Raw genomic sequence first — 11,957 nt, forward strand, 5'->3', positions numbered from 1 at the left:
TCCAACAGCAACGCATTTGTGGGGCTTGTCTACCTGAGTAGATCCTGGCCTGGATGGGCCTTTTCTCTCAAGCAGGACAAGCCCCAGCTGGGCTGCCTGGGGAGGAATAGGATCTGGAGCTAGCACTAATTATCCAAGCCCAGCTCAGAGAGGGCAGGTGTGGGCATGGAAGCCCACACATGGAATCAGTGTCGTCTCTGGGACAGTGGCCCTGGGCTGGAAGCCCAGGAGAGCATCAGGGCCCAAGGGTGGAGGGTGGAGCTCCAGGACAAGCCCGGGAACTTGAACCAAGGCAGAGTCAATCTTGGAAACTAGGCACGTGAGCAACTCTTGTGCTGGAAAGTATGGGCAGAGAGCCTCATTGCCAGCCCAAGTCGTGCTGAGAAAGAGGAGGAAGATACGGTGGACCCGTAAGGGACCCGCAAAGGTGGTGGCACTGGAGGAGACCCCAGACCAGTGGGAGTGAGTGTGGGCCAATGCCACTGCAGGGAATGGGGTGGGGGCCGGGGCAAGGGAGTGCCTGGCCAGCCACACTGGGCAAGCACAATGTTACACCTCAAGGTAAAGAGCTGGGAGGCAGAGTGAGAGATGGGGCAGGCTGTCCCACTCTTGGGTCTCCAAGGAGTCTGTAGAACAGTGTGTTTCTTTCCTGTGGTTGAGCTCAGACTTTCTAATTATATGAAATAACATTGTGCTTTACAGTCTGACAGCCCTGAGTCTGAATCCTGGTTCTGCCACCTAAGTGTGACTTGGGGCCAGACACCAAAGCCCCCAGGGACCTCATATTCCTCATCAGTACATAGTGCAAAACACTGCTATGAGGAGGACAAGAGCTAATCTATGCAAAGCACCTGCCGCAGCTTTGTTTCTGCTGATGCGAGCTCAGGAGGCAGGTGCTATTCTTAGCTGTACACGAGGGCATTTGAGGACAGCTGATGGTCCCCATGCCAAAGCATCATACCCAGAGGGGAGGGCTTCTTCTGCTCATCCTGACTTCCAGGATGTTTTACACCCTCTGATGGGCCTGGAAACCTCTCCTGGGTACTAGGAGAACAGAGGAGAGTGGGCCAGTTTGAAGTGGAGGAGGGCAGACTCCACATCTGTGACCCTTGCAGCCCTGCAGCCTGCGTTTGAGCATCCACCTGCCCAGCGAGTTAGGAATCAATGAGAATGCCCCTCAGAGCATCTGTGGTACTCTGTACTCAATGGCTGCCCGCAGAGCCCAACTGGCCAAGTATGGCAAGAACTGGGGAGGAGCCACGCTGTCCCAGTTCTCTGGGGGCTGCAGGAATTCTGTTACTCTGAGGACTGGAAGCTTTTTCAAAATTATTATTAATTTTTACTGGAGTATATTTGATTTACACTGCTGTGTTAGGTTTGGCTGTACAGCCAAGTGAATCAATTATACATATACATAAAAGCATGTATGTATATGTAAAATTTTTTTAAGATTCTTTTCCCATATGGGTCGTTACTGAGTACTGATTAGAGTTCCCTTGTGCTATATGGTAGATCCTTATGAGCTACTTTCTTTATATATAGTAGTGTGTATATGTCAATCCCAATCTCCCAGTTTATCCCTCCCCCACCATGAAGACTAGAAGCTTTGAGAAAATCCAGGTCAGCCCACCCAGCACGGATGTTGGCAGGCAGTCATGCATCCCCGACAGTCTTCAAAGGCCGCAAGCACAGGAGGATGGACGGGGAGGACGGGGAGGATGTCATGTGACGACTAAGGCGAATCACTGCCGTGTGGACACAGGGAGGATCCCTTAGGAGATTCAGAGAAGTAGCTGGGGAGGGGCAGTGCTCAGAAGGTCTTAGTTTCTAGAATGCAGCGGCAATGGCTTAAGTACCCATAACTTGAACAATAAAGTAAGTGACCTTACTTTATATCAGTAATCTCGTGATGTTGGTGATGTTATAAAATTGTACAAATGCACCTCTTTGGCTTAGTGAGGTCCAGTCATTCATTTATTAATCAATACTTTACCGAATCCTTTTTTAGTGACACATGTCTGAATATACATATCACCTGTCTCAGGCCCTCTTCTAGGTGTTAGGGATACAGGCTCTAACAAGCAAAAATAAAAGAGAAAAAGGACAAAACACTTCTCTCAGGTTCCTAACTACATATACCTAAGACTAGCAATGGCTTCCGGAGAAGGCAATGGCACCCCACTCCAGTACTCTTGCCTGGAAAATCCCATGGACGGAGGAGCCTGGTGGGCTGCAGTCCATGGGGTCGTGAAGAGTCGGACACGACTGAGCGACTTCCCTTTCACTTTTCCCTTTCCTGCATTGGAGAAGGAAATGGCAACCCACTCCAGTGTTCTTGCCTGGAGAATCCCAGGGATGGGGGAGCCTGGTGGGCTGCCGTCTATGGGGTCGCACAGAGTCGGACACAACTGAAGTGACTTAGCAGCAGCAGCAGCAGCAGCAGCAGCAATGGCTTCACTCTAAAAGCAAGTAGCCCTACTTACAAATGTCTGCTGCATCAAAGGCACTTAACTTAAAATGACACAGTCTAAGCTCTAAACAAATTCCCAAGAGCATGACAATTGAATCTAAAACTCCTGCCTCTTTGAAACATTATTTACACAGAACACTACTTAAACATTCATTAAACAGAATGTGAATTAAATTAAAAGATGCTTGCTCCTTGGAAGGAAAGCTATGACAAACCTCTGCTAAGTCACTTCAGTCGTGTCCGACTCTGTGCGACCCCAGAGGGCAGCCCACCAGGCTCCCCCATCCCTGGGATTCTCTAGGCAAGAACACTGGAGTGGGTTGCCATTTCTTTCTCCAATGCAGGAAAGTGAAAAGTGAAAGTGAAGTTGCTCAGTCGTGCCCGACCCTCAGCGACCCCATGGACTACAGCCTTCCAGGCTCCTCCGTCCATGGGATTTTCCAGGCAAGAGTACTGGAGTGGGGTGCCATTGCCTTCTCCAATGACAAACCTAGACAGCATATTAAGAAGCATAGATCTCACTTTGCCAACAGAGGTCCATATTGTCAAGGTTACGGTTTTTCCAGTAGTCATGTACAGATGTGAGAGTTAGACCACAAAGAAGGATGAGTGCTGAAGAATGGATGCTTTTGAACTGTGGTGCTGGACAAGACTCTTGAGAGTCCCTTGGACTGCAGAGAGAGCAAACCAGTGAATCCTAAGGGAAATCAGTCCTGAATATTCATTGGGAGGACTGTTGCTGAAGCTGAAGCTCCAATACTTTGACCACCTGATGTGAAGAGCTGACTGTTCAGAAAACACTTGGATACTGAGGAAGATAGAAGGCAAAAGGAGAAGGGGGAAACAGAGGATGAGATGGTTAGATAGCATCACCAATTCAATAGACATTAATTTGAGCAAACTTCGTGAAACACTGGAGGTCAGAGGAGCCTGGCGTGCTGCAGTCCATGGGGTCGCAAAGAGGTGAACACAACTGAGCAACTGAACAACAGAATGTGAAGAATATTAGCATAGATATTCTGTCATTATGTGTGTATCAGTTCAGTTCAATTGCTCAGTCATGTCCGACTCTTTGCAACCCCATGGACTGCAGCACGCCAGGCTTCCCTGCCCATTACCAACTCCTGGACACTACTCAAACTCATGTCCAGCATTGTTGGTGATGCCATCCAACCACCTCATTCTCTGCTGTCCCCCTCTTCTCCCGCCTTCAATCTTTCCCAGCATCAGGGTCTTTTCCAATGAGTTGGTTCTTCACATCAGGTGGCCAAAGTGTGGGGGTTTCAGTTTCAGCATCAGTCCTTCCAATGAATACTCAGGACTGAATATATATATATATAGTGTGTATATATATGTATGATCTGAGCCACAGTCAGCTCCTGGTCTTGTTTTTGTTGACTGTATAGAGCTTCTCATCTTTGGCTGCAAAGAATATAATCAATCTGATTTCAGTGTTGACCATCTGGTGATGTCCATGTGTAGAGTCTTCTCTTGTGTTGTTGGAAGAAGGTGTTTGCTATGACCAGTGCATTTTCTTGGCAAAACTCTATTAATCTTTGCCCTGCTTCATTCCGCCTTCCAAGGCCAAATTTGCCTGTTACTCCAGGTGTTTCTTGACTTTCTACTTTTGCATTCCAGTCCCCTATAATGAAAAGGACATCTTTGTTAGGTGTTAGTTCTAAAAGGTCTTGTAGGTCTTCATAGAACCGTTCAACTTCAGCTTCTTCAGCGTTACTGGCTGGGGCATAGACTTGGATAACTGTGATGTTGAATGGTTTGCCTTGGAGACGAACCGAGATCATTCTGTCATTTTTGAGATTGCATCCAAGTACTGCATTTCAGACTCTTTTGTTGACCATGATGGCTACTCCATTTCTTCTAAGGGATTCCTGCCCACAGTAGTAGATATAATGGTCATCTGAGTTAAATTCACCCATTCCAGTCCATTTTAGTTCACTGATTCCTAGAATGTCGACGTTCACTCTTGCCATCTCTTGTTTGACCACTTCCAATTTGCCTTGATTCATGGACCTGACATTCCAGGTTCCTATGCAATATTGCTCTTTACAGCATGGGACCTTGCTTCTATCACCAGTCACATCCACAGCTGGGTATTGTTTTTGCTTTGGCTCCATCCCTTCATTCTTTCTGGAGTTATTTCTCCACTGATCTCCAGTAGCATATTGGGCACCTACTGACCTGGGGAGTTCCTCTTTTCAGTATCCCTATCATATGTATTTCAGTATCCTATCATATGTATCCTATATATGTATTTCTACATATACACACATATGTAAACTTAGTAAGATCTGATGTTCCTAATGACCAGTGTCTGCAAAGTCAGTCAAAGAAAACACAAATGGACATGGATGCCTTAAATGGTGATAACATTTATTGAGGGCTTACTGTGTGCTAGACATTGTTCTGAGAACTTTACATGTAAAAATTCATATAATCATCTGGACAACTCTATGCAGTAGTTACTATTATTATCTCCACTTTACATCTGAGGAAATTAAGGCACAAGGAAAATAGAGTCACGAAGCCAGTAAGAAGCAAAGCCAAAATTTAAGCCCAGGAACCTGGGCTGCAGAGTCAATGCTATTGGCAAACCATAATGCCTAATCAGTCTGAGTAACGCACATCTTTACTCTAGGATTTTTTAAGGGAAAGTTTAAGGGACAGATTCTCAGAATTCCTCTGTGGACTGTGTTCCCTTGCCCCAAATTCCCAAGTTCACAGTTTCAGCTGAGCACGACCCCTGCTCAGGACATGCTCCTGACTCTCGCTTCCTACAGGTCTCTTCTACTCCCCTTTCCCTCCTCCTGCCCCTCTGTCCACGCCCACCACGAAGGTTTCATTGCCAGAAGTGGAGGTCACAGCATCCACTCCTGCCTTCACTTTGGCCCCAGGCCCCTTCATGAAGGCTGCGACGCCCACCCTCCAAGAACTGTGGATGGCCTTTGATCCTATGGAATGAAGTACCTGGAGGCCAGTGGAAGTACATTCTTGTCCTGCTCCAACAACTTTATCATGGGAAATTTCTATAAACAAATTCTCCCTTATATAACATACATGTGTGTGTTGTTTGTATACATATGTGCATATATATACATATATATAAAACTATATACATATCATTCAAAAATGGATGTTCTTTGGTGTGATAATGGCATTGTGAGTGTGTATTTTTGAAACTTCTTTATCTGTTAGGGATAATACTAAAATATTCACAGGTAAGCTGTGAAGCTTTGTATCTGCCACAAACACTCCAGTTTAAAAAAACTGTTGAGGGACTTCCCTGGTGATCAAGTGGTTAAGACTTCACCTTCCAATGCAGGGGGTGCGGGTTCGATCCCTCTTCAAGGAGCTACGATCTTACCTGCTTTGTGGCAAAAAAAAAAAAAAACCAACCCAAAACATAAAACAGAGGCAATATTGTGACAAATTCAATAAAGATTTTAAAAATGGTCCACATTAAAAAAAAAATCAACAACTGTTAAGAGCAAGGACTAGATGAAATAAGACTGCAAAATGCTAAAAAAAATTTTTTTTTGAAGCTGACTGAAGGGGAGGAACAAGAGTGTCTCTACTTTTGGTTTGACTGAAATTTTCCATAAAACACTTCTTGCTCAGAAGAAAATCAATGAGAATTAACAGAACAATTTGTTTGATATGAGAGCTGTCTTCAATTTCTAAAAATTCATTACAACCAAAATTGATTATCAGCACAGTCCAGGGGTTGGATGAGTCCAGTAGTTTCAGCAAGAAAGGTCAGTCTCTGCCCCAAGAGCTTGCAAGCAACAAAAACATCGCACATCCTGTTCTATTCCTTATTTCTTTTCCATAGGCATGGAAAGTCCAGGAAGGCTACTTGGAGGAAGGACATGATACTTAAGATAGACCTGGAAGGAACTTGGAAGGAAGGTAGGAAGGAGTGAGGGAGAAAATATTTCTGGGGACGTCACAAGAAGGCCAGCTTACCCTCAGACCTTCAGAAGGTTTTCCTGTCGCAAGCTGGAGAAGCTGTGAAGACATAGATGTGAGTTTAAACCCTGGGAAGGACCTCCATCATCAGAGTTGCCTGGAGGGACAGTGAGCCATCCCTGGGTTTCATGGGGACCCCCACCCATGTGAGTGTAGATAAGAAGAAACAGTCACCTCTCAGGAGTTTAAAGGAGGGCTTGAAACATTGACTGGAAACAGGAGTAGGCATTATATCCTTATTCATGTGAAAAACATTTGTCATACTCAGCACTGAGATACTAGGAAGACAGGGCTGAGCAAATAAGCCTGTTATCTCACAGTCTCAAGAAAATAGGTGGGAATCAGGATCATGTAATAGTAACAACAATAATAATAGTCATATGATTTTATAGAGATTCTTTTCCTTCTGGATATGGCTCCCGGCAGCCATATGACTTTGGTTTCCAACAATCACTAGACATGAGCCCCGGGTTGTAGCCAGTGCCCTGTTCCTTAGTGCTGGTGATGCCAGGCTCTCAGGAGCACCAAGGACTGCTCTGCGGGACACAGACACCCACCCATGGAGACTCACATCACCCACCAGCTCTCGTTTCACCCCAAAAGGCAGCTTTTTCAGAACATCAGACTCAGGTGGTTATAACTTCCTGAACTTCTGCTTCCTCACCTGTAATAAGGGGTAGCAGCCTACCTTTCTCCAGTGGGATAACATATGTGAAATGTATTATGTGTTAATGTTCCATGTAAACATATAAATGTTATACAATTATTTACATACAAAATAACACGTATTAATCTCCAGTCACCATGGATAATAAAATGATTAATTGGACGAAGCTCCTTTGGCATCAGTTCCATGAAGGTAAGAAAGACTGTCTCCACGACCGTTGCGTGAAGTTCAGAGCCTGGAACTGAGTCGGTGCTCAGTAAACACTTGCTGAATAAATGGCTCGAGCCAAGTTGAGCCGCCACAGAGAATGTTTAAGGGCTGGAGGTCCACACCAGCCCTCCCCGGTGGTCATCTCCCTCTCCGGCTCTCTGCTCGTCCCCCTCCCGCTCAGCACCTCCGGGCTCCAGGCCGTCCTCGCAGACGGCGGTGTGGTCTCTGTAGGGGTCGTCCCTGAGCTCTGGGGCCGCGAGGGGGCACCTGGGCGCTTTCCTGCGGCGAAGACACCGGCGCGGGCCCCACGCCCGGCAGCTGCAGGGCGCCTGGGCCGCGCAGGCGTAGGCGCCCACGGGCACCGCCAGCAGCACGGCGCACAGGATCACCGTGGTGTGCAGCAGGCGCTCTCGTCCCTCCAGCCCGCCGTCGTCTCGGCCGGTCACAAAGACCACACACCGGCCCTGGCGCGGAGGCTGCCCTCCCAGGCTAAGGCAGACCTCGTATTTTGTGCCAGGGAGGAGATCATCCACGGTGTACGTGTTGATTCCCGGGCCGACGTGGACCACCTTCTTCCCGAAGGCTTCATCCGACGCAATGTAGAGCGTGAACCACTTCTCAGGAGTGTCCGCCGCCGCGAACCACTCCAGCAGGATCCCGTGCACCGTCTGCTTGACCACCCGCAAGTCAACATAGGCGCTGCTCTCTGAGGGGGAGAAAAGAGAACGCGGTGCGAGCAGGGCCTGGGCGGGCTGGACGCCGAGGGAGATGACCACGGTACTCACGCCAATGGAGTTGGAGGCCATGCAGGTATAATTGCCTCTGTCTACCAGGTGGGCAGCAGGGATGACCAGCTCAGACAGAGTAGCATCTTCTGCAGTAAACGAGGTCAACACTGGGTGGAGAGAGAACAAAACAACTCCAGTAGACACTTCTCTGATAAACAGTCAGCTGGAGGGTGTCCAGCAATGCTAGTGTGTGTTTTTATTTTTATTTTTCTGGTGGGGGGGAGATGTTTGTTGTTGTTGTTAAAGTGGTGGTGACCATTTATTAAGCATGTGTTTGGTGCCAGGTTTTTGCCTCTTGGGCTTCCCTTGCGGCTCAATGGGTAAAGAATCTGCCTGCAATGCAGGAGACCTGGGTGTGATGCCTGGTTTGGGAAGATCCCCTGGAGAAGGGAAAGGTTATCCACTCCAGTATTCTAGCCTAGAGAATTCCACGGACTGTGTAGTCCATGGGGTCGTAAAGAGTCAGACACAACTGAGTGACTTTCACTCACTCACTCTTGCCTCTCAGCAACCCTGTAAGGTAAGTATCCAATTTTTACACATGAGAAGTTGAGGACTAGAGTGACTAAGCAACTTGTCCATCATTAGAATTGTTCAGAGTCATCGATTGATCTGGAACCTTGTTCTTCTGTGTATGAAGATCACACTCTTTCAGCTTCACTAGCTCCTCCTACCAACCGACTTTAGCCTTGCCAAGCTATCCCCTGGTTTCTAGGAGATCTCTAACAATAGTGTGACTGTACAGTATCATGAGCTTCAGGAAGTGCCTTTTTACTTTGCAGAGGTAGAGAGGCTCAGAGCCTGGAGCCAAATGCCTGGAATCTATCCCTGACTAAGTAAATGGTCTTGCATTTACTTAGTAAATTAGTAAAATCCATGTACTAAGTAAGTAGAGTTGCTTAGATTCTCTTGGCTTCAGTTTCCTCACCAGTAAAATGGGATGATAATAGTACTCACTCCATAAGTTTGACAGTAAGTGCTCAGTAAGTGTTAGCTGTTACTATTATTGAGAGAATGGATTGAACATGATACCCAAGAGACAGATGATAAAGCATCACAAAGATAACATCTGGATGTGCCTCCCACTCTCAAAGAAGCTACAACAACAAATGCTGTATTTCTCCTTCACTGGTACTTAACCTTGAGCCAATAAGATGTAAGCAAAATGATAGGACAAAGTCAACATTTCAGTTAATTAGGTTTTTTTTTCCCAGAGTTTTGCCACCATGTATAATATCTGAGTGACTGTATTTCTCCAGTTGTACTTAGACATTCCCAGCTGTCTTCTAGATAGTGTCAAGATTCTTCCAGAAAGGCCATCCCTGGCTTCATGATGTGCTCCAAACCTGCAGGGTCAACATTAAAGATGCCTTCTGCTGAGGTATGAAAGCAGAGCCTGAACTTCAGGAAATGAAAGACAGGTTCGAATCCCAGCAGTGGGACCCCTAGAGGTCTCTCCCTGGGTCCCAGTATTGCAACTTCAAGCCAATACAGTCTGATCAACATAGTGGTAGGAAGTGTGAAATTCACTCAATACCTAGGACTTCCCAACCTTGCTTGGTAAGAGGTAGCTGAAGGTTAGGGAATGAGAGCGTGAAGAAACACTTGTTAAAATAAATGCTCTCAGGGTCTCCCCTGGTCTAATTGAATCAAATCTCCAAAGAGAGGTCTGAAAATATTATTTCAAACAAGAACCTCAGATGAGTTAGCTCAGAAAAGTTTAAGAAATAAGTAATAAGTTACCTCTAGACTCAGTTCTAGTCAGAAATTCTATGATTTAAAAATACTCAGTATAGTATTTTGCATCTAGAAGGCTTTCAAAGAATATATGTGTTCATATACAATTCTATAATATTTATACAGTATGTTAAGTCAACTAATATATATTTATGTCTTACATACTGTATGCAACATATATATATGTAAGCCACAAATACATATGTAATATATATAATTATACCTTACATCTCATAGAGATCTATATGCAACACGTATATAAATATATTATTATATACACCTGTGTGTAACAAATATAAATATCATATTTCTAGATCTGCATGCAACAAATATATAAACACATTAGTGTATAAATATAGTATTTACATCATACGTCCTATAGAGATCTGTATGCAACCATTTAAAATACTGCCAATAGTAGGGCACTATCTTGGCATTCTTTCTGTCGTGGTGAGTATAATTCAAGCCTGTCCCAATCTTACTTGCACCCCTCCACATGATTGACCCAGTTTAGAACTTCTCTTCTGAAGACAGGGTTGCTACAGAACTCCCCAGCCCCCCAGATACGTGGAGAGGGTACATGGACTTACCATCAAATTCCCTCCATGTGCTCAGAGGATAAGTCCAGGCAATAGTTGGTGAGGGGCTAGCCTGTGCCAAGCATCGCAGGGTCACATTCTGTCCCACCTGGACGCTGACATTGGTACTCGGGGTTGAAATCTGAGGCTTCCTGCAAACACTGAGCTCCGTTTCGTGAAAAAGCTGCCCTGCCTTGAAGAGAGGACCTCGGCACATGAGATAGGGATTCACCAGGATGACTGGAAGGCTGATGGACTTGATAAACTGGACAAGTCCTCTTAGGCGACAATCACATAACCAGGGGTTGTCGTGTAGTGCCAGCACCATGCTGGAGAGAATCTCAGCCTCATGGCCAGACTGCTGGTGTTTTTGGTAGGCTGGCCAGTTCAAGAAGACATTCTTGGATACAACTGTCAGTCTATTGGAGGATAGGTCAAGGTAGGTCAGGTTGACCAAGAACTGAAGAGCCAGTTCAGGAAGCGCATCAATCCTGTTGTGTTTGAGGTCCAAGACCCTCAGGAGCGGGGTGGCACGGAATGCTGTCCACGGTACTGAACGGAGTTTGTTCCCCTCCAGTCTCAGCTCTTTCAGTTCTGACAGGTGCTCCAGGGCTCCTAGGTGGATCACAGTGACATTGTTAAAATTGAGCCAAAGGTACTCCAAAGTGCACATGTTGATGAAAAACCCTCGAGGCAGTTCAAATATGGGTGAGTTTTCAATTCTCACTTGCTTGAACTCTTCAGGAAGGTTCCTTGGGATCTCTCCCAAAGAGATAGATACGCACTTCAGAGTCCTGTACAAAACAACAGAACAGCTTTGAGATGAACATCAAGAGTCTGGGAAGTAGGATCAGGGTCATCCTGGTAATAGATGTATGAATTAGAAAGAAAAAAATGCAATTCACTTGAGTTAGACCCATTCTGGTAAAAATGCAGAGTTTATAAAACTTCAGCACCAACTAAACCAACTAAAGTGAGTTTCAAAGAGATTTTGCTGATTTCCTGCCAAATCTTGGCCTGCTCCCACACCACATCATCCCAAAGAAAACCCACTCCCCTACAACCTTCTGGGATCTTGCTAGCCCAGCGCACCTGCCGAAACTCTCCTCTGAGCAGGCACATCCTGGCAGACAGGATGGCTGAGCCGCATGTGAATCCAGAAAGACCAGAACTAGCAGGAAATAGTGAGGAACTGAAGCCATAGCCTTCTGTAAGAAACTACCTTATGAGTTTTTTAAATAAGTACAGTCCAAGCCTCCAAGTGGCAAATCCTATTATTGGTAATCCATAATGATGTAGGTCAGCACAGCAACAGCAAAGCCCTTGGATGCCCTGAGGTCTGTTATGGCCCAGATCACAAGCTCAGTAAGAACCCAGAAGAGGGAGCTATTTCTCCTAACTAGATGGAAAATTCACTCTTTCTGGCTCTTGAGCCCAGAGAGCAAACTCTCAGGCAGATGTCTAATTCAGTCCTGATACCGCCGCCCCTCAGTCTCATACGAAAAGATCAGAGAAACAAG

General features: G+C 45.9%; 1 protein-coding gene across 1 annotated transcript; it reads right to left on the minus strand.

Annotated features, from left to right (window-relative positions):
* Positions 1-7,435: 7,435 nt before the first annotated feature.
* Positions 7,436-11,639, minus strand: LRIT2 (leucine rich repeat, Ig-like and transmembrane domains 2). Its single transcript, XM_069571542.1, has 3 exons — positions 11,530-11,639; positions 10,450-11,231; positions 7,436-8,229 (listed from the first exon to the last, which is right to left on the minus strand). Exons 1-3 carry the CDS (start codon positions 11,637-11,639, stop codon positions 7,436-7,438), a joined length of 1,686 nt encoding a protein of 561 aa, XP_069427643.1.
* Between the last annotated feature and the right edge of the window lie 318 nt (positions 11,640-11,957).

This window comes from Ovis canadensis, chromosome 25 (assembly GCF_042477335.2).
Source record: "Ovis canadensis isolate MfBH-ARS-UI-01 breed Bighorn chromosome 25, ARS-UI_OviCan_v2, whole genome shotgun sequence".
Taxonomy (NCBI): domain Eukaryota; kingdom Metazoa; phylum Chordata; class Mammalia; order Artiodactyla; family Bovidae; genus Ovis; species Ovis canadensis.

Coding starts and splice junctions, on each gene's coding strand:
- LRIT2 (XM_069571542.1), bottom strand. CDS start 11,639: ATGGCTTCAGTTCCTCACTATTTCCTGCTAGTTCTGGTCTTTCTGGAT. Junction 11,232..11,529: donor TCAGAGGAGAGTTTCGGCAG/GTGCGCTGGGCT, acceptor TGTTTTGTACAG/GACTCTGAAGTGCGTATCTA. Junction 8,230..10,449: donor CACATGGAGGGAATTTGATG/GTAAGTCCATGT, acceptor CTCTCCACCCAG/TGTTGACCTCGTTTACTGCA.